Below are 23,677 nucleotides of genomic sequence, written 5' to 3' on the forward strand. Positions count from 1 at the left end.
CGGTAATAAGGTTGAACTTTCATTACAAAGATGTTGCAAGAATATTGTTTCAAAGAAAAAAAATTAGGAACCCCATAGTGATGGCAAGTTTTTTGGTGTCTGAAAATCCTTTGGGGTTCCCATGGCACATCAAGACTAGTTTATGAGGTACATGTACTCCATATATGCGAGTATCATTTTACAGTACAAATGTAACTATAGGGCACAGCTTAAAAGCAGACCTCAATCCTAGTATTAGATGGGTATTAGATTCAACTACTTATCAGTCTACTTGAATGTCAGAGCTATAACAATCCAGGTAATGTAGCACATGTTTGTCCCACATTCTTCATCCCCATTCCCAACAAGGTGTTGTTTCTAAGAACATAACACCCCTGCATGGTTTTACTATGCCATGAACATTACTTTTATTCCAACTAAGATAATAAAAAGAAAAATCGTGATGGTCTCGTTCATAACTGGCATATAATTTCAATAATTCAGTTTAATGACAAAAAATAATTATGAACATTATAATAATAATCAGTTATTTATTACAGACATGCATGTCACTCAGTGAACAATATGTGATGAAAATGATGGCAATAAAATTGAATGCTCATGATAAAATGAATTAAAATGTCATTTTGCAAGGAACTAATCATTCCCCAGTGTGTTACTAATTGGAAATTGATTGACCAATTACAAAATTGTCTGTCTCTTTTACAGTTGTACTAATTCCCCCCAAAAAACAACACCCATACAATATTTTAATAATCATTAATTCTCTCAAATTTCTATATTTCAGTAGTTATCCATTTGTGGAGAATTCTAATGTATTGAAAATTTATTGTTTTCTTTTTCTGTTAACCTGTCAATAAATGTTTCAAGAATTGCAAATCCAAAACTGTTGATAACCAGTAGACACATGTCTAGTTTTACTGTATAACAATTTTTGTTTCCCAGTATGATGATACTTCATCATGTTCTCCTGCTAGATTCACTGCTGCTGGTTAATTAACTCTATTTGTAGTTTACCATGATGGGAAGTGCTCCCCACTGTGCTTTTGATGGCATCAGGGGAAGTAAACAGGCGCATGGTGCAGATACGCATCTTTGCTGTTAGCAGTCTTCAAAAACCTCTGCTGGATACCATGATGGGAATGTATTCACTACAAGCTTATTTTACATTCATCTTTATAGCAGCCTAGGTCTCTAGGCATCATCTGTTTTTCTCAAATAACGATAGAAAATGGTGTGTTATATACTTTTATGTATAGCAAATTTTTTTTTTATTTTTGTTAACAATGAAACTGTTTGGGAAAAATGTATCGTAAGTGGTTGGTTTACCGATCGTTAAAGGATGGCCTGTTTGTGGTCGATGTTCTTCAGCCCATGGGGCCCGAGTATGTTTAATAGAACTGTGACCACAAACAGGTTGTTAACAAATTAGTGTCCAAATATCCATACTTTAATGAGGTAATACTGTGAGTATAGCAAGTTTTAGGTGGTTTTTCTGCAGTATTCTTGAAAACAAAGAAACTAGCAAATGGGAACTGTTTTGAACCAAAAAAAAGTCTTTTCCTAGTAAACAGGAATTGTTGAACAAAAAACAGACTTTTTGGAATGATTAAAGAAAGAGTACTTTCCTAGTAATGCTGACACAGGATTCTGAACAATATCTGTCAGCTATCAATTTAGTTGACTGTCAGAACAATAAGCAAGCCCAAATATGCTAACAACTTATGGGAATAAGAACTGATTGTGACAAAATGTAAGCGCAGGTATGTGACCATTACATTAGGCTCCTTGATTCATTAGACTCATTATTGCTGCTTCAAGTTGTCATGTAGCTTTCTAGATTTTCTTCTCAGACATCAGCTACATGTACCCTTGTCACTTCAAGACTATGTTAATTCTATAATTTAGATCAATATTCTTGTAATTTTTGATAAAAGTGATATTTTCGACTTCTTATTTCAAAACTGCACGTCTGATTTCTTTGATATTGAACGTATAGATACCTTGGATGGATCTCTCTTAGATTTGTTCATTTCGTGATATCTTCAATTCTATAATTGTGGTAAATTGTGCATTGGTGGTAACAGCCTGCTTGTTTGAGATTTGAACAAAAATAGCCGACTAGTGGCCATTTTGTCTTCATTTTCGTCCATGTTGATTCCTAACATATCACTACCGTAGATTTAGTTGAATGTTTACACATAATTACTGAAATGGTAGGTAATACCGTAGGTTGTGTTATTTTGTGGCTTTATCAAATTTGTCAAATTGATTACCGTTTTGTCATTTGGTTTTTTATGGTGTCACTGTCCATGCTAGTTTCTCTGCCTGTATGTTTGATCACCACCATTTGTCAATACTTTTCCAGTCCTACTGCATTAAAATTGACATGCAAATAATGCATGGAGCGAGCCCTTTTGTAGACGTATATTAACATGGGCTTTTACTAAACATTGAGATAAAGTACATGTAGCTGTACACTGACCCAGTGCATTGTCAATGTTTGTATTGTATAAATTAATTATAAACCTTTCAGGGAAGTCAAACATTATGGAAACATGAAATAATACTTCATCAGTGAACTACATTAACTCATCAAGAATAACCATTGAGCATTGTTTTTTTTTGCCCTTTTTTTCACATTGGGTGATAGTAGATCAAGCAATTATAATTGTATATGTCATGATTTTTGGTTCACACGCCATTGGAAATGAGCAGCTAATAGTGCAAATACGGTATTGTAGTTATTAGTCTAGGAGGAGCTAACTATAATATTGACTTGTTCTATAGTGTACAGTATTTATTTTTTGACTCCCGAGTCTTTGCACTTTGTGTGTCTGTATGTGTGAATGTGTGTGTCTGTTCTTCTGGTATTTCAAGAATCATATGTTGCTTTTTCATGAAACTTGGTACATAGATGCCCTGAGATATTTTGCAGATCTAATTAGTTTTTTGTTGTAATCCTTTACATATTAATATCCCAATAACTGTAATATCTTAAGTACTGTTGCAAAAAAGGACATACAGCTGGTGCTATAATGTTGTGTGACAAGATTTATGACACAAATATCAAATTTTTATAATTTTTAAACCATACATTGTAGCTACTTGGAACCACCCTGATCATTGCTTGCAGTTATATTTTTAAATGCTGTATTTGCTCTAATAGAGGCACATGTGCTATTAAACTTCATCCCTCCAATAGCACACAGGAGTTCTTTCTAAAGCTTTCTTTGATTTCTTAGCTCAACAGACCACAACAAAAATCTGACTTTCAACACAGTTGCAATACAATATAAACTGTAACACTATCCAAATGGTGAAATAGCATTTTATAGCAAAATGTCTAAATCGAATGACTGATTTGTGAAAATTTAACCGCATTTATGGTTTCTGTTGTTTTGTTGTAGAAAGATTATTATCTGATATCACTTATTTATAGAGCTAGTTAACCTGCTCTATGTACAAATGATATACTAAATTATGCATGTCTCATGAGGTAGGTCTCTCTCAGAATTGTTCTTTGATGACAAAATCTTATATTGTATTAATTGATCAAAATCTTTCAGGCTTATTGGCCTTTTTTTTACCTTGCCCATTTCATCAAAGATGAGAGGGAAACGTATATTAAGGGAAAAATGTCTGTCATTGTCATCATCGTTGTTGTTGACGTCGTTGTTAATAATTATTACAATAACTATAGTAATTCTATTCCAAATTCTATCAAACTTGGCTGCCTAATTCATCAGTATAAAATCGTCCTGTGTGAAAATATCATGCGAAAAATTGAGAAAGAAGTAGTCAAAATCTAATAAAAAAAATAGTTGACTGTTTCTACTTGACTGATTACTGGTGATACACATTCAGAGGTCGCTGGTCCCAGAGGAATATACATTGCTGTATATGTTCAATGAAGTAAATCATTTATCTTGTAATCAATATTATTGGTAATGTATTTTCCAAATCCCATTGAAATACTAAACTGGGTTTCAATGCCAATTCATGGAGAGAATTGTTGCACAGTCTGATACACATTTGCAAACTTACCAATAAAATACCGTACATAAACTATCTTAACAGAATACAATATGTCAGATATAAACACTCCTACATGTATGGGTGCCAAACTGTTGATCAACATCTGAAGCCAATAGAAAGTTATTAAAACAAAAATATAAAACAGGCAAAATGTTGCATCCACATTTTGAAAGGAAAATTGTACTCAAAAATATGTATTCTGTATTTTACATACTGTTCGATAACACATTTCTTTGTCAAAGTATATAAATTTCAAAAATCAAATTCACAGTAATTTGTCTCGGCTATAAGAACACTATTATAGATCTTTTATAATACCAATTTAAAAATATACTTCAGAGACAAAGATTGCAGTGTTTGATGATTCTTAGGAGGCAACAGTACTGTGAACTTCTCTCTCCACTGGACAACTATTTTTAGGTACATGGTTCATACTTCATAGGCTGAAGTTGATTTGCATACAAAGCAGAGCTTGCATCATGCAAAGGGACTACTGTCACTTGTTTGATTTTTGATTCCCGGTTTCTGTCGCACAATATTTTCACAAATTCTGCAGCAAATACATGTGCTGTCAATGAAACATGGCTTAATGAACAATGTTGGATATGCACTAAATTTTTTTTCAAGATTTGAAAATTCTAAGTTGGTCTTTTTTCATGATTTTCATCATAAATTACCTCATAAATTACACTGAGAGAACAATTGCACATGTTCAGAATATTGATTCGGCTATATTCAGATTCATGTATTTATTGATTTCAGATTCACAAGTTTTACCTTATGTATTCGATCTTAAATAAATCGAAAATAATTTGTAATATTCTATGTAACAATGTTGTTACTAACTTATGCTAAAATATATTTAGAGTACGAACAAATTCCCGCTTCCGGTCCGGTTAGACTTAAAATACACCACGAATATTCACTTTTGAGATATCATTTTTGGTATGTGTTACCTAGTTCTTAGATATTTCATCTTCGTCGTCCTGTACTTCATTTAGGAATTCAAACTTCCCAGTTTGCGTAAAAAAGGAGAGTTTCACGATTTCAACATCAAAAATTCCTTTGCTTTATTATTTGCTGTAACTTGCAGCACATTTGTAACTTGCAGCACATGAACCTAAAAACTTTAGGTTATCAAACAAAAATGACGTTGTACTAAAGTCCAAAAGGTATGTTCAAGGTCTTCATTTTTTCGTAGCATAAAAACGATTTGTTCCATCGCTTATTGTGACACCCTCAAATCAACTGATTTCCATTTCCCTCAAGAGTCAAAATGGTATGTGCCTCCATTTTACGTCCACAACTCGAAAATGTATTTTTTGCTTGACATGTTCATTTTCCTTTAATTACGTTTCAGTGGCTGTCATGTCACAGTTGTATTCTGAGTCTTGTCGATAGCATTTTGGTTCAAATTCATGTACCTATTGCCGAGAAAACTCAAATTTTCAACTAAAGCTAATTTGCATAACAATGTTTTTGCCCTTGGTCGCCATATTGGACACCGCATACCACTAGGGAAATTAGTAGGGAAATTCACTGGCATTAAATTGTGTTTGCCATGATAGGCAATAATGTATTTGCACTAAAGTACATTTTGTACATTCAAGATCTGCACTTTCTCAAAGCATCAACATGGTTTTTACCCTTGATTACTAAAATCCAAAATGTAATTGGAGTAGCTATCGCCCTGGTATGTAGTTTCTCACCTCTTGGTTATGATTGCTGTCCAAGTCATTCACGTCCCAAATTTTGGTTCCCTGGCACCACTACCGGATTCTGCTGTAAATTCGTCCATTCGAAAAATCGCCCTGGGCGGTTTCACGGCTGGTGGGCCCTTACATGTATTTGGGGTTCAAGTTTTCAAAAAATTATCATCAAATATTTTTAGGGGAGGGGGGGCTTATATTTTTATTGAAAAATCCACCTACGCCAATTTTCAACGCCGGCAGTTGGACCACCCGAAACGAAAGAAACTATTCAAGATGTATAAAATTTTATACATTTTTTTTCTTGCTGGATTAAAAATTAGATATAACATTAACAAACCTCGTGCGCCAAATACAATTATTTCATTTTATTAGTAACGAAAGTATATTCTAAAAGAAGTTTCCAATAAAAACGAACCCAACTGCATTGCTTAGTAGCAAATGATCGCAGTATCACAATCCGGCCATGCTGCATTTTACAATTGTTAATTATTACCGAGTAATGATTTTAATAACGTGCAAAAAATAAATTCGTTGAATTGTTATGAAATGGAAATAAATTTCAAATTATTTCATCGTAAGCGAATGATTACGATCGCATTTTCAGCGCTCGATGCTGTGGAAATGAATATCCGCCATGTTTGACCTGAGACGGTGTTCTTTGACCTGACAGGTCAAATCCATAATCAACCAATGAAAACGATGAATGATGCCAACCTGATCAAAATACCATAGCTCATTTAAATATATGTTAATGTTATTGAACGCAGTACGTGCGGAAGAGATTTGCCGATGTTGTATGATCTTTTGGCTTGGATTTTGATGGGAAAGCGGCATGATTTGTGTTTAAATAAAACAAAAATAGTTGTTTTTAAAAAATAAACTGAGCATTTGAAGAATAATTTAACATTGCTTACAGCGATAACAGCTCATTGTCGAAACGATAATACTCTTGAATAGGCGTCAATGACTACAGCGAAACTTTTAGGCACCAGAAAAGATTAAAATAACACCTTAAAAAAACTGCCAAAAAATCGCCCTGGGCGGTTATTTGGTCCCATTTTATTTTTTTAATTGTATATGTCATGGTTTTTGGTTCAAACCCGAACTGCCCTGGGCGAATTTACGGCTGAATCCGGTAATATTTAAGCTATATAACCGCTGGGCTGAATCAATGATATATTACCCAAAAAATGAATGATTGGGTGAAATTTTTTGCTTGTAAAGGCATTCATGCTAAATTTCGAATGTGGTAAATAGTCTCCCACCCTTTGGTTATTACACTGGAACTTGTGATTATTACAGGTATCACTGATTTTTCGCCGCCTGAGTGATCCAAATTTTCGCGGGCGCCTCTAATAAATAACCTATCCTATTTTTGGCCTCCACTTTTTTTCGCTCGAAAGGTAAAGGCGATAAGACTAGATTCTCAAGGATGCAGGTCGTTTGGATCGAGCGATTTCTTTTGTTTCCAATTCGTTGTACGCCTAGAAACATTGCAACGTTGTTTTTGGTGAATATATAACATGTTCTGTTCCAATGAAGGATTTTGATATGCATAACAATTTTAAAGATGGACTTCAACACGTTGTTGAATATTCACGTCACTGTATGCAAAAACACACTCGAACTTGACAATTTTAAAGTTCAGACCATTAAAGCAAATAGATGGGAATACCAGTTGCATAAATCATGAAGATTGGTGATTCGATTGCTGACCAGGATAGCTGCATTATTCATTTCTATGCAAAATAAAATCATATATATGTGGGTGGTAAAGGGTGACGGATTATTTTTGTATGACGCTAAAAATAATTCACTGTGAAGTCGAAACGCGTAAAAATCCAATAAATCTAATACTGTATACGAATTGTTGTATGCTTGTATTTAATGCATGTATTTATCATCAATTTCAATAGTAAGAGTCGTAACTTTCGAAGGTACTAGTATTATGACTAGTTAATACATTTCACTTACATTTATTACTCTCGAATAAAGTCTACGCTTGAAAATAATGCTATTTATGAAGTTTAAAATAGCTAAGCCTCTTGGTTGATTAGACAATGGTAGGTATCATTAATGTTTAATCTTTGTCTGTATCGCATTCCAGACAAAAAGTTTAAAATCGATAAACAAGAAATGGGCGAACTAAAATGTCTCCTGCGTTTCACATGTGACATGATTATTATAAAACACAGAGTTAAGCGGTCGTGTACGTTCTATAAATTTAACCATTGCCGCATATAATTCAAAGGCGTGGTTATTAGAGTTCAGTCAAGATGTACATGAATAATGTGATCGAAGTGCGCTGCCCAGAGTTTATTGTATTATAGTAAAATTTAACATTACGCATGGTATGGTTTATATTACATATTCATTCATTTTGAATAAAATAATTCACCATTGGAACATCGATGAATCACAAGTATTTAAAATACTTTCTCACCTTTTGGTAGACACCTAACTACCAGTACTATTCTTTTTCAATGCGCCCTTGTTTATGTATGCGTAATTATTACGAATGCAACACATTATCAAGTCGGTAATATTGAAATATTCACAGACCCAATACCTTGGGTCAGTGCCCTAACAATAGTAGAAAATTATTTGAGTTTGCGTAATTATTATGAAAGCAGTAGATTACAAAGTTGAAATATTCAAATTTGCGTAAATAGAAAAGCAGTGCACTAAGTAAACAACGTTGATATATTCAAAGTCATACAGACTCGCATACAATTTACGCAACAGTGATATTTTTGCAACGTGAGATTGATGCTGTTGCTTATTAGTCCCCGTTCAGGCGAAGTCTGAAAACGGGGACTTATAATTCGGTCTCCGTCCGTGCCTCCGTCCGTCCGTCCGTCCGGAGTCATATCTCAGAATCCCTTGGACAGACTCCGTTCATTCTTTGCATGTGCCTTGTACTTTATGTGGGACATATGCACATGCAGTGGTTTAGCAATTCGATTCAAAATGGCCGACTGGCATCCATCTAGTTTTTTGAAAATGTTGTATTTTGGACATGCTTTGTCAGTTTTCATTCAAACTTGGTACATAGATTATACATGTTAGGATACATGTCCATGACGTTTTATTTCACAATTGCATCAAAGATGGCCGACTGGCAGCCATCTTGTTTTTTGAAAATGTCATATTTTGGACATGCTTTGTCAGTTTTTTCTCAAATTTAGTACATAGATCATACATGTTAGGATATATGTCCCCGAGCGTCCGTGAGTTCCTGAGTCTATCCATCCATCTGTCTGTCCGTCCGTCCGTCCGTCAGTCTGTCCAGAGTCATATTTCAGAATCCTGTGGACCGATTCCGTTCATTCTTTGCATGTGTCTAGTACCTTATGTGGGACATATGCACATGCAGTGGTTTAGCGATTCGATTCAAAATGGCCGACTGGCAGCCATCTTGTTTTTTGAAAATGTTGTATTTTGGACATGCTTTGTCAGTTTTTATTCAAACTTGGTACATAGATTATACATGTTAGGATACATGTCCATGACGATTTATTTCGCAATTGGATCAAAGATGGTCGACTGGCAGGCATCTTGTTTTTTTTTTTTATGCGGTATCTCGGACGTGCTCTATCAGTTTTCATTCAAATTTGGCACATACATGTACTTTATACATGTTAGGATGCATGTCCATGACAATTTGTTTCAAAATCTGGTCAAAGATGGCCGATTGACAGCCATCTGACTTTTGGCCTTACTACTATATTTCCACAATTTATGTACCATTTTCATTCGTATTTGGCACATACATCATACATATCAGTGTGTTTCATAATCAGATCAAAGATGGCCGAATAACGGCTGTTTTTATTTTTGGCCATATTACTACCTTACAGAACACATGTTTTGATGTAAATAAACAATCTGTTGTGTACGCCACTTGGAACTCTAGTTTCAAGGACACGCTTGCGACAACCCCTCTGCTTTAATATGACGAGCACAAAGAGAACTTTCAAAAATTTAACGGGGACTGTGTCATTTTCAATGACTTGTTGATATTGAAGCAAACCCAAAGACAAACAAAGACCTGAATTAACAAGGAAGTCAAGCTGTTATTAAAGCAAATAAACATGTATGACGCAGTTTTGTTGCACTTGTGTACATTGTACTTTGAGATTCTAGACATGGGTCAATGTAAGTTTCTAGTGCAATACTAGATGATGGGAAATCATTTTATGATGCATTGTACTCACATAAAGTACATATTCATCCACCTGTTTGCAGACATTCTATGTACTACTTTAACATAAGTATTTTATAATCAAATAACGGGTACTGTTACTGTTAGACATTGCACAATGTTCAGTTCGGTTTGAGTTGTCTCGGTAAATCATTAATTTTTGACAGAGATGCATGTACCTGTACAAAATACTTGGGCAAAATCCAGCTAAGATTTTTTGTTGCATGTTTTATGATTTTGTTCAGTTCTAAATGCAGTGCTTTTTTTTCTAAGATGAGGCATTTGTTTTGTTTTTACACTAAAATATCTGAATTATGCCCCTCAATGTAATTAAACAAATTAGGCACCAATGTTTATGTAAGATATTTACATCAATCAAGGACTTTTGCTTTCCTAAAACTTGCTTGTATTCAAAATTAATTATGACAATGCATATTCATATTGAAACAAAGTACTATAAAAAGGAAATAATATTATATAAAAAGGGCAAGGTCACCAGAGTTCAACCATGTTTCTTGATTATCAGTTTAATTTGACTTCATATTAAACCTTAAGGTGCCATGGTCTTCATAACCTAATTATTTTTATGTTGAAATTAAAAGGGTTACAATGTCGAAGTTTTCAAAGCTCAAGTCTGGAGGCGATTCTATCATGATTTGATTCAATCTGCTATGTATATTAAAACATGCACTGGAACTTCCATACAAATCTTTCAGATATTTCTGTTAATCTTGTTTTTTGCTCTAAAATATTTAAAATTAAAATATAAGCAATGTGATCTAAAAAAAAGAAAATGCACACTTTGCAAGCCAATCTTTTTTCCTTTTTACTTCACAGTAACCTTTGGTGATGAATTGGATTATGCCTGCAAAATTAAAAGAAACAAAAAATAAAATAAAATCACCTAACATTGCCCCATTTTTAGCTTTGCTGTTGGAGTGGAGCTGTTCATATACATGTACATGTAGGTGATTGTCCATTCGTCATCTGTCAACAATTCCATTTTTATTTTCTTGTTCAAAACTACCAGCTAAATTGCTTTAATACTTGATACGTAAGTACCTTGGGTGGACCTCAGAGAGATTTGTTCTTCAACTGCAATATATTAAATTTTCTGTTTTTAATGCTATTTTGGACTTTTTCTTGGTAATTACCTGCTCATTTGATTTGATACTTGGTATGTAGGCACCATGGGGAGGCTGTGAGATTTCTAGCCAGATGATAACAATTAATTGTAATTGCCTTGGCAACAACCATATACATGTAAGCTACCATTGTTAGTATATGGCAAGAACATTGTGAGAACATTAGTGATTGAAAATAACTAATAAAAAAAAGACAGTGGAGCTATTTTGACCGTGAGGTTGCTTGTTTTTTTAGCTCCCCTGTCGACTTTGTCGACACAGTGGATGTTCATATTACTGATTGTCCATAGTCGTTAAGTTTACAATTTCAACTTCTTCTTCGAAACTGCAATTCAGAATGTTTTCAAATTTGATATGCAAGTACCTTGGATTGGTCTTTCTCAGAATTGTTCATCTCATGTCAAAATTTCAAATTCTCTAATTTTGGTGAATATTTTTGTATTTTTTGGTAAAAAGTGATATTTTCGACTTGTTGAAAACCGCTGATTGCTTTGATACTATACATATAGGCACCTCAGGTAAACCTCTCTCAGATTTTTTCATTTCGTTATATCTTTAATTCTCTAATTTTAGTGAATACTTATATATATAGATAATACAGGTGATATTTTTTCCCCAAATTGTTTATTTATGGGCAAAGTTATTATAGTTGTGCTATGTTTTATTTTGAGGTACATGTATATACTGTATTAAAATGCATTCATTATTCACTGTGTTGCTATTTTCACTGATAAGTAAAATTCACTAATTTGAATCTATGTGAACATGTAAAATAACAATAAAAATTCTTGTTTCCTTGACAAATTCTTGAAATTAAACCCAGTGAATATGCTCAAATTATCAAAATTAAATGTCTGTGACAATAAATGGTTTTACAGTATATCGATAAAACATCTTATCTTGAGACATGTACTTGATATAACAAGCAACTAGGCTTTTTATCGGATGACTGACATTCTCTGTGATGAAACACTTCTGCAGACACTTCACACTATGCCACTCTGTTAAAAGTGTTAACATTCACATACTGATTTTGTTTTCAACAGTGCTATACATCCATATGCTGAAATGTACATGGTAAAACTCAATAATCATGTTGATGTCAAAATAGTGTTTTCCCTTGCATTGATACGTGTCTATTCATGACTCTTCTTGACTGCACCTCTATCTGGATCAATAATATCACACCTTACATTTATGCACATGTAATTATTTACCATTACTTGTATCATTTGATGAAAGGAAAGATATACGAGAAGAAAATATCGGTAATTTACAATAATTTGTCAGTTCTTGTCCTATCACCTTTATACTAATATCAATCGCTATAGAATACAAGTTCAATTTTGGTATTACTGGCATGTACAATAATTGTTCAGATATACATGGAAATTTGACTAAAATAAAATCCTTGTTAGACATAGAAATACATGTAAGTGCATTGAATGAAAACATTTAACTATATTGCTTTATTATTTGGGAAATTTTATGCAATTCATGTTATTCTATAAGGGAGCTTAAGCTTAATGTTGTACATGTATTGTTAACATTTATTTAGTATTTTAGTTCCTGTTTGGACAAAATCCGAAAATGGGGACTTGTAATTTGGTTCCCGTCTGTCCAAAGTCATATTTCAGACCCCCCTTGACTGAATCCTTTCATTCTTTGCATTTGCCTTGTACTTTATGTGGGACATAAAGATGTCCACCTGGCAGCCATTTTGTTGTTTAGCTCCGCTGTTGACTTTGTCGAGCGGAGTTTATCATATGAGTAATTGCCCGTTATCGTCCGCATCAATATTTGACTTTTTCAACTTAATCTTGAAAACTACAAGTCTGATTGCCTTGATACTTGGTGTTTATGTACCTTGTACTTAGATTTGTTCTTTTCATGGGGCATATTTTTGTAATTTTTTTGTAAAAAGTGATATTTTCGACTTCTTGTTGAATTGCTTTGGTATTATACATATAGGTACCTCAAGTAGACTGACAGATTTGTTCATTTTGTGATGATATCTTCAGTTCCAACAGCGGCTGATTGTTGTACACCCAGAGTTAGATAATGTTACATGTACCAATGTGTTAAACATACAACAACCAGTCTCATTTGTATTTGTTATCTTGATTCTCAACAGACAGGGCTGTTATGTTGTGATATGCTGTGTTTTCTTGTTGCCAAAAATTGCCAGTTGGCATTCAATCAGTTTAAAAATGTCTTAATTTTTTTATTACCAGTATTGACAAGTTTGATTATACTTACACTTGTTTTCAGAAATGATGAATAATAGTTAGGCTTAATATTATCATACATGTAGTAGTAGTTGTTGCGGGGTTTTCTCCAAAATGTTCAGTAGGAGGTGCAACTGCAATGAGTAAGTAGTCAAATTGTACGACATAGATTTGGGTAAAGTAGGTGGCTAAACATCTCATTTAGGCTAAATTAGCTGCCTGCCGTTTTTTTTACACAAAGTTCATGCAATGCATGTTAAACAATGATTGCTGTGACCTATGATCATTTCTTTTTCATATGTTACACTTTTGAAAATGTGTGTGTGATTATGTAATTGTTTTTTTTGACAATCTTGTATTTCTGGTAATTTTAAATCTTTTACCAGTTTCATGCATTTTTTGTAAATCTGAAATGTATTTTTATGAGAAAAATAAAAAAACATGAAAAGTATCCTCCTTCCTGCATGCAGTTGACAAAGCATTATGGTGTTGCACGACAGTTTCTGGAATACTAAGAGTAGTACAGTTGAATAATGGGAAAATGTGATATGTTTGAAGGGAATGCATGCCATCACAGCCTCCAGTAACCATTTCCTATGTTTTAATGATTCATTAAGTTGATTTCTCGTAAAGCCTAAATTCCCCATTGCCTTCGGCTAGTTGTCCAAAACGAAGATTCCCCCCATCTCGACTCAATTTGCATTCACATTCACAAACTATGTTACCTATCCGGCTTTGTGTATTTGTAATGTCTAGTGAGGCATGTGGTTATTTCATCAAAGTGAGATTGCTATATGCCGCTAGAGTATTACCTGCATACTCAGCAAGACTCTGTTACACATATGTGTTTACCTACAGCTTCATTCTCTGCATGATTCTTTATAGCCAGTCTCTCAGGGCTATCATCTTAAGAAATCAGTGTCCCTTCTATTACAACTCAACAGCAGTCCAGTTTGATAATTTACAATTAAACTTGAACCTCTCCCTTGGATACACCATTTATTTAACAGTCATTTGGCATTACAGCATGTATAAATATTTCACAAAACCTATTGGTTAGGTTACTGTTACCACAAGTACGAGTATACCTTTACTTTCATCAGTCAGGCATGTGATTTGTAATACAAATTTGTTACTTGTAGCTGTCTTCTAAAAGTAGTATAAACATGATGTTATCATGACATAGATCTACTTGGCATCATGGATAACACAACTCATAGCCTATACTTGAGCATGAGTGTTGTTTATTCAGGTCATGTCTTTCACTCACTCACCTCAATTGAAAAGCCAATTGCTTTTCTACAAGGTTGAAGCTATACAATAATGATGGAAATGGCTTTGGCCAGTATGTCATTTGTTAACTAAATTATTCATGCATCTTTTTTTTTTTTTTAGCTCCGCTGTCGACTTTGTCGAGCGGAGTTTATCATACGAGTGATTGTCTGTTGTCGTCCGGTGTCGTCCGTGTCAATGTTTTACTTTTTCGACTTCTTCTTGAAAACTACAAGCCTGAATGCTTTGATACTTCGTGTATATTATGTACCTTGGGTAGACCTCTCTCAGATTTGTTCATTTCATGATGATATCTTCAGTTCACTAATTTTGGTGAATATTTTTGTCATTTTTGGTAAAAACTGATATTTTTAACTTCTTGTTAAAAACCGCAAGTTCAATTGCTTTGATATTACATACATAGGTACTACATGTGTACCTCTCTCAGATTTGTTCATTTTGTGATGATGTCTTCAATTCTCTAATTTTGGTGAATATTTTTGTCATTTTTGGTAGAAAGTGATATTTTCGACTTCTTGTTAAAAACTGAGGTCCGATTGCTTTGATACTATACATATTGTTCATTTTCTAATGATGTCTTCAGTTCTTTAATTGAAATGTGCATTGCTAACAGCGGAGCTATCTAAGCCGATAGGCTGCTTGTTTTCAACTAACGGTATATCAATTAATTGCTGGTTTTCTTTTTTTTTACTTTCAGGAAATTGGCAGACAATAGTATATCTGAACTGCCAGCGTTAGTTTTCCATGGACTTAACAAGTTGAAAGTGCTGTAAGTAATAATGCAATATCATATTTAGTCCCCATTCAGACACAGTCCGCAAATGGGGACTTGTGGATTAACCTCTCAGTGTCCATGCGTCTATGCGTCCAGCGCTGTATCTTAGACAATGCCTGGACTGATTACATTCAAACTTCACACAAGCATCATACATAATATTATACATATGCACATCAATTTGTTTATCGATCGCATTCAAAACTGCCGACTGGCAGCCATTTTGTTTTAATGAATGTGGTGCCATATCTCTGACATGCTTTGACTGATTATGTTCAAATTTTGAATATTCATTATACTTCATCTCGTAGATGTACAGATATATTGGTTTTACGATCTGATTCAAAATGGCCGAATGTGCTAAAAAATCATCAAAAATCAAGCAAATCGGATTAAAAATTTTTGACTGATAGCCATTTTGTTTTAAGGAATGTGATTCTAGAGCCATATCTCTGACATGCTTTGACTGATGTTCAATTTTATATATATATTATACATCATGTCTTAGAAAAACAGATATATTGGTTTAAGGATCGTATTCAAAATGGCTGACCTATAGCCATTTTGTTTTAATTAATGCTGTTCCAGAGCAATATCTCTCAATATGGACAAGTAATTGTACTATATTACTATGAACAAAACTATATAACATAGATTTGATAACTAACAGAGACTGTGCCATGCATGGCTTGTTGCTGGGAAAGGATTGACCAGCTTTGTTATTGGTCCAAGAAAATTGTTCAGCATGGAATGTGTCTGAATCCCTCATTAGTATGCAAGAATGTAGGAATGAACGGGAAGACATTAAACTGTTGTACAGTGGACGCCGATAAAAGCGAACGTATTTCGAAAGTTGTGAAATCATGGTACTGTTTTGGCATTATACGACTTGCAGTTCCCTTTTGATGGATTTTATGTGACTGGCCGTGTTATCGAACTGTATTATTATGTAAATCTGCCTGGGAAAATCTGCAAGCAAAGTTTAAATTGCCATTTTCACTCTGCGTATAGCGTGGAGTCATCATCTAAGTATGCACAATTGTTCATCTTTTGAATTTGGGGGACTTTGTGTGACTGACCGTGGTGTTTGTAAACTTTAGTCGAACTGTAGTAGTGTGTATTAAATTACGTTTGTGTCTCAACGAGGACTGAAAAGTGATTTCCATTTACTTCGTCTGTTATAAATCAACTGTATTAGCTTCCTTTGAACTTTCTATTGCCATCAGGATTATGTCTACTACACTCGGCGGTGTAGTTCGTATCGATCTTCTTGTATGAAACTCGCCCTAACCCGGAAATCGACGGCAAATCTGGATGGTCTCGTCACGTAATTTCTTACATTGTTCTTGACCGCAGTACGCTTGGCTATGAACTTCCACATACCCACGCTTATGGGAATAGTGCATCGTGGGTATTACTGCATTGATCAAGGTGAAACAAACTTGGCTGCCGTAATGCCTGTTGTTCGAATACATTGCTCGTGTTTCTCTTCCTGTCTTAGAGTTCTCTGTTTTCTTTGATTTTTTTATTTCAATTAAAAAGCGATTTGGCTGTGACCATGCATTTAGTCATTGTCGACTGTTTTTCTCGAATTGGTTGATTGTCATAGTAACATACGCTAAGTACAATTAAACGTCCGGAGTTGAACAGTAGTCATTTCTAACATGATTATTAGTCCCCGTTCGGACGCAGTCCGATAACGGGGACTTATGTTTTGACCTTCATGTGTCCGTGCGTGCGTGTGTCCGTGCGTGCGTGCGCCTGTGCGTGCGTCCGGACCTGTATCTTAAAAATGCCTGGACCAATCACAATCAAACTTCACACATACATCATACATGATAGTATACATATGCACGTCAATTTGTTTCACGATCTGATTCAAGATGGCCGATTGGCGGCCATTTTTGTGCTAAAAATCATCAAAAACCAGCATTTCTCAGCTGTTAACAGATGGATTTTGTTCAAACTTGGTATATACATTAGACATTATAGGACCTTGCTGCACATTATTTTGTTTTATGATCTGATTCAAGATGGCCGAATGGTGGCCATTTTTGTGCTAAAAAATCATCAAAATCAAGCATATCTCGGCTGTTTACAGATGGATTTTGTTCAAACTTGGTATATACATTAGACATTATGGGACCTTGATGCAAATAATATTGTTTTTTAGATAAGATTCAAAATGGCCGACTGGCAGCTATTTTGTTTTAATAAATGTGGTTCTCGTGCCATATCTCTGACTTGCTTTCACTGATTATGTTCAAATTTTAAATATTCATTATACATCATGTCATAGATAGACAGATATATTGGTTTGACGATCCTATTCAAAATGGCCAAATGGTGGCCATTTTTGTGCTAAAAAAATCATCAAATATCAAGCATTTATGGATGGATTTCGTTCAAACTTGGTACATATGTAAGACATTACAGGTTCCTGATGCACATCATTTATTTTTTAGATCGGATTCAAAATGGCTGTCTGGTGGCCATTTTGTTTTAATGATTGGGCTTCTAGAGCCATATCTCTTAAATGCTTTCACTGATTATATTCAAATTTTATATATTCGTTATACATCATGTTATATATATACATGTATTCAAAATGGCTGATTCTGAATGCTGTTCCAAAGCAATATCTCTCAATATGGACAAGTACTTTTTTGATGATCAGATACAAATGTCAATCATTTTAATGTTAAAAAATCATATTCCTGACATGGTTATATTCCAGCTCTATTACTATAAACAAAACTATATATCTTAAATTTGATAACTAACGGGGACTGTGCCATGCATGGCTTGTTTAATTTAGTTTAATTCCTTCAGTTAAAATCCATTGTTGACAGATACCAACTGTTTGCAATTTTTACATAATGTCATCATTATAGAAACAATAATCCATCCAATCCATTGCTCCAAAACACACCTTTAAATACTCTTATTTTCCCAGCATTGAGATGGCTCTGCCAACTCTTGTTCATATAGTCACTACACAGCTTTTAGTTTACCTAATATTTTATTTTTGATAACTTAGAATTTGAAAATGTTGCATACATGTAAAGTTTCAAGGCTACCAATATGCTATTATCATGGTGTCAGTTTTTGAAATGTCGTCACTGAATGTATTTGTATTCATTTGGTATCATTGTTTACTTAAACAAAATGCCCTGTATGATATTTTACTGGTCTCTAGAAGCCAGTGTTTTCACTGCTGATTTATTGTGAACTATATTTTCTGATCATTTTTAGAATCCTATAAATCTGTTGACTACACAATCTCTGTGAAATGTATACTGAAAATATTTGCTATGTTTACAGGATCATTGAAAAATAATTGATAATTGTTTAGTATTCTAACCAGACATAAAACATGAATCATTTAATCATTTGCCTTATGGTTTAGTTTTTTGTCCCAAGTTTCTTACTCTCTTGAGACAAATTGTATGTAAGTGGCAATTTATAAGTGTAGAATAAAAAAAAAAATGAGTACACTCTCTACTATAAGAGGAACAAAATAATTCATGCCTGAGTCTCAAGCCACCCATAGTTGGGTAAATGTCTTGTACTTTCTAAATGGTTGGAACAATTGTGCCCCTTGTATTTAGTTCCTAGTAATAACACTGATTGTGTCTTTTGTTTGCTGCCTAAAACTCTTGGTTTGCTGTATCCCCATCTATGTTTTATGAGAAAATAAAACAAAATTAGCACAAACTGTGTATGCCATTAATAAACTGGACATAATCAACAGTACGATACTCAAGTAAACACTAAGAAACAAAAATTATTGTTTCTATAATGATGACATTATATAAAAATTGCAAACAGTTGGTATCTGTCAACAAAAGCACCTTTTGTGGGATGAATGCCATCTTATCTCAAAATGAAAGGAGTCTGTTGATAGATAATTTCAAATTTACCGAAAAGTTAACAGGGTTAAATTCTGTTGCTTGGTACTGTGAACACATTAATTATTCACTGGTTTTTAATTTTTACTAAATTGAATCTATGTGAACATGTAAGGTTACAATAAAACTCATCGTTTCCATGCCAAGTTCGTGAACCCGGTGAATTTGTTCAAACACAGATTACTGTAAAACTATATTTTGATGTTTTTGGCACAGTATTATCAACAATCAAATCAATTTGGAGGACAAATAAAAATTTCTAGTTTGTGAGCTAAGTCTGTTTTTTCAAAAAAAATTAACTTTTTTTGATGCAAGGGTATGAAAGGAGAATGAAAAAGTTGCAGAGTGATTTTGAAAAAAAAAGCCACCTTTACTGATTGTGTAGGAATTATCATGACATACACATGGGGAAGGTGGTAAATGAGGCCAGACATGCGTTACTCTGCTCCTTTGGGAGAATCAACACTGAAGAATGAGGCAGTAAGCAGATATTGATTTCCGACTTGAACAACAATTAAACACATTGTTGCTCAGTGTTTCCATGTCAGGAAGCCTAATTGCTCCACAAATTGTCTATGCTGGAAAAACAAATTGTTGTCACTCGAACATAAATTTGCCTGATGGCTGGCTCATCATGCACCACATCATTTCCCATTGGTGTAATGAAAGTCAGTGATAAGATACGAAAATTTCGATAAGATATCGAAAAAGTGATCATTCCCTACATGAATGATCGAATGTAGATGATTTGGATTAACAGCAGCTCACAAGACTCTTTATTTGCCATGTGTAAGATACATTATGCTGACTAACTACCAAAACTCTTTAGCTGGACACAACATCAAAATCCAGTAACATTGACTAAAAGGGGTACTCAAATCTTGTACATGGTTTGCTGAGAAGGTTATGGTATTGCTTGATGATGAAATCCATAATGTGACAATGATATTATTGTGCAGACATCAACATTGAAACCAGTTCATGTACAGTGGCTTATTAAATTCCACAATGAAATTAATGCAGAGAACTTATCAGAAAATGATTTTACCATGTGAATACCACCCATCCAAGCTTGGATCAAGCTTCTATTAACCACTTGTTGATGTGTTCATGCCAACCACACTTGAATACCAGTGTTTCAGATCTACAAATTCTACATATTGATTAATACAGCCTTTTCTCTTTACTTTTATTATTCAGTAATTTAGAAGTGAATCAGTTGCAAGTAGTACCACCAGAAGCTTTAAAAAATTTACAGGAGTTGGAATCATTGTAAGTAATAATTTACCTGCTGTGTTAGGTCACAATTATCATCTTACATTATGTAAGTCTTCTTCTGTCACTTGGGAACATTAACATTATACATGCTAAGATGCATGTTCATGATGATTTGTTTCACGATCGGATCAAATATGGTTGACAGGCAGCCATTTATTTTTGTGCCATACCACTATATCTTATTCACTTATGTACCATTTTCATTGATATATAGCACGTGTCATGAATGAATAAACATTCATCATAATATATGAACATGCCTATGTTTATTTGTAGGAATATCTTAAGTTGTATTAAGTGTTCATTGTCAAAAGGTCAAAATAATGTGCATAGATCATACAATGTATACTATAACATGAGTGAGTCTTGTTGCAAATGAGTTTGTGATTGGCAAGATTTCCTCTTGAGATGCTCAATCTTGTACAATAGATTATGTAACTATATGTGTGTGCATCCTCGTGTGAGTAAATTGTTACTAACACTCCAAAATATATACTCTCAAATGATACAATGTATGCGAGTCACTTGACTTCTGCTTTGTTCTTATTAAACTATAAAGTTCCTTAATTTCCCTCCATTAAAAATTGTTAGATAGAGTGTCATTGTTGACCATTTTTGCCATTCCAGAAATGAATCTCGTCATTCATGGACAGATATTATTTCAAACTTGGTTATATACATTGAACACAATGGGACCTTTATACAAAATGGGCTTTTTGTTTTTACGTTTGTTGTTACAGAGCCAAATTTTTCAAACTTTAAACATGCAATGTACATTAAATATCATGTCGCATATATAGATATTCATTTGTTTCAAGTAATGCTTATCAACATAGTGCCCACCCCTACATTTGGTGGATTTCTATTTTTTAGGGCCACATTCGACCTGTACAAGTCCATTTTTGACTCCCGTGTGCGAAGCACAAAAGGGAGTCTTTGCAGCCACCCTGTCTGTTATTTCAATGAACCTTGGTACATAGATGTCATGGGACACTGCACAGACCTGATACTTTGGGGGTAATATCAGTACATATTAATTACCTAATTTACATACATACCGTATTACCCCGGGCACGCGCCCAGAGGCCTGCCTGAACATACAAAATCAGGAAAAATTGCGGGTGGACGCTTACCTGAGGACCACCCCAAAAAAGATTTTAAAAAGTTGTTTTTGTGATCGTATGATAAGGTCAAATAAAGGAATGCTTTCGTACACTTTGTACACGTACTTATTTCTTGATTTATGCGAGGTTTCAATAATTGTGAGCACTCGGTCAAGATCAGTGGGAACACTAAGACACAGGGTCGAATTTCAAGAATAAAACTTGTTTTATGTCAGCGAATGAAGTTGTATTACTCACTGAAATTGACTACAAACTATGGTAAATATTGTAATCAATGCACGGTTACATTTTTAGTAACCGTGATCAGTGCAAGTCGAAACGGCCGGGAAAAACTACCGCTTGTAATCCAAGAAGGCGATGACCTCATTAGCATAATTTTGTTCACGCACGTATTGATACATCGCATTGTAATTACTGAAGAATAGCAGACAGGGTTATGAAACAAAAAAACCTTTTATTACTGATGTGAAATGTTTATAAACTATTGTGAATACATAAACATATCCAAATGGCGATACATAAAAAACAGACTGAAAATAAACTCTGGTCGACCTCATTAACATGATTTATTCACGCACCCACACACATGACAAAATTATGATGCAACAAGTTCTCATCGTCGGCATGCCTCATTATGGTTATCGTAATGGACTTGAGGTCGGCAAAATGTTTTTTTTTTCAACGACAGAAAAATAATCCACATGACCGTAATGCCATAGCTGTGATGAGGGATGGAAAGAAAGTAGCAATGTCTCAAAAGTGCTAGCTCGCGTTCACAGTCAGCTGGCATTGATGTTGCTGGGTGTATATGATAGAGGGAAGTTAAGTTGTGCAACCAAATTTGCAGAGTTCGCAGTTTTTCGCCGATAAAAAAATAACTAAGGCAAAAACTCACGGTTTTTCAGCATTTTTGTAATAAAGACATTATCCTCTATCAATAATCCACCCCAAATAGAAACATTCCACTAATTCTTGTGTTTTTTCGACGTTTTTCGAAAAACCTGTGATTAGGCTGCGAAAGTAGAACATTCCGGAGGGGGTGAAACGGAAGAGCCAAACTTAACACGTAAAAATAGAACGCGTATTTTGACCTCTACGTGGCCAACCAATGGCTGGACACGGATACGTTTTTGGTCGTTGCCAAAGAGTCCCGCGTCCATCGCCTGGCGATGCTCTTCCAATGAGTTTTTACTAAAAACACAAACAAAACGGCCCTTTTCAGGGCCACCACACACTCCAAAAAGAGAACTACCGTAACAAACACACTATTTAAATAAATCAAACGCGTTCGTTTTTGACAAATACAACTTTATTGTTGACCTAATTCTTGGCTAAAAATCACCCTGGGCGTTTAACCGAGGATGTCCCTAACATGTAATACGGTAATTATTTTTCAGCTTTTGATATCATCGTAATCATCACATTCCAATTAAACTTTGTACATAGACACTCTAGGACTATCCAGAAATTGATTGTTTTGGATTAAATATTTGTGCATATAAATCACCTAATTTGCATATTTAGTTAAATCCACTGATAACTACTATTAATCATATTTTAATGAAACTTGATACATAGATCCTCTAACATATGCAGGGACTGTATTAGTTTTGGGGTGAATATTTGTGTATATTAATCACCTAATTTGCATAATTAGTTAATTTTCAACTTTTCCATCTGAAGTACTTGTCATCACATTTCAATAACATTTGGTACATAAATGCTCTCAGACATTAGACAGACCTGATTAATTTTGGGTTAAAATCTCTACATATTAATTACCTAATTTGCATAATTAAATCAATTTTAATCTTTTTGCCACACAAAGAAAAGTTTGTGCATCATTAGTTTGTACATGTATCTGTCAATCAATTTGTTATTTAATCTTAGACTAGATTTTCAATGGTCAAGGTTGTGATAGTTTTGTTATGTTTTACTGTTGCAAGATGGGGTCTGTGTCATGAAATGA

At 34.2% G+C, this 23,677-nt stretch overlaps 1 protein-coding gene across 1 annotated transcript in view; it reads left to right on the forward strand.

Moving 5' to 3' along the window:
• Nucleotides 1–23,677, forward strand: part of LOC102806797 (leucine-rich repeat-containing G protein-coupled receptor 5-like) — a 131,723-nt gene that overhangs the window by 84,642 nt on the left and 23,404 nt on the right. The window contains exons 3-4 of the mRNA XM_085497498.1: nucleotides 15,318–15,389; nucleotides 20,507–20,578. Of these exons, the coding sequence (XP_085353624.1) occupies nucleotides 15,318–15,389; nucleotides 20,507–20,578 (144 nt within the window). The remainder of the gene's footprint in view (nucleotides 1–15,317; nucleotides 15,390–20,506; nucleotides 20,579–23,677) is intronic.

The sequence above is a fragment of the Saccoglossus kowalevskii genome, chromosome 1, assembly GCF_978046115.1.
Source record: "Saccoglossus kowalevskii chromosome 1, keSacKowa6.1, whole genome shotgun sequence".
NCBI classification, from domain to species: domain Eukaryota; kingdom Metazoa; phylum Hemichordata; class Enteropneusta; family Harrimaniidae; genus Saccoglossus; species Saccoglossus kowalevskii.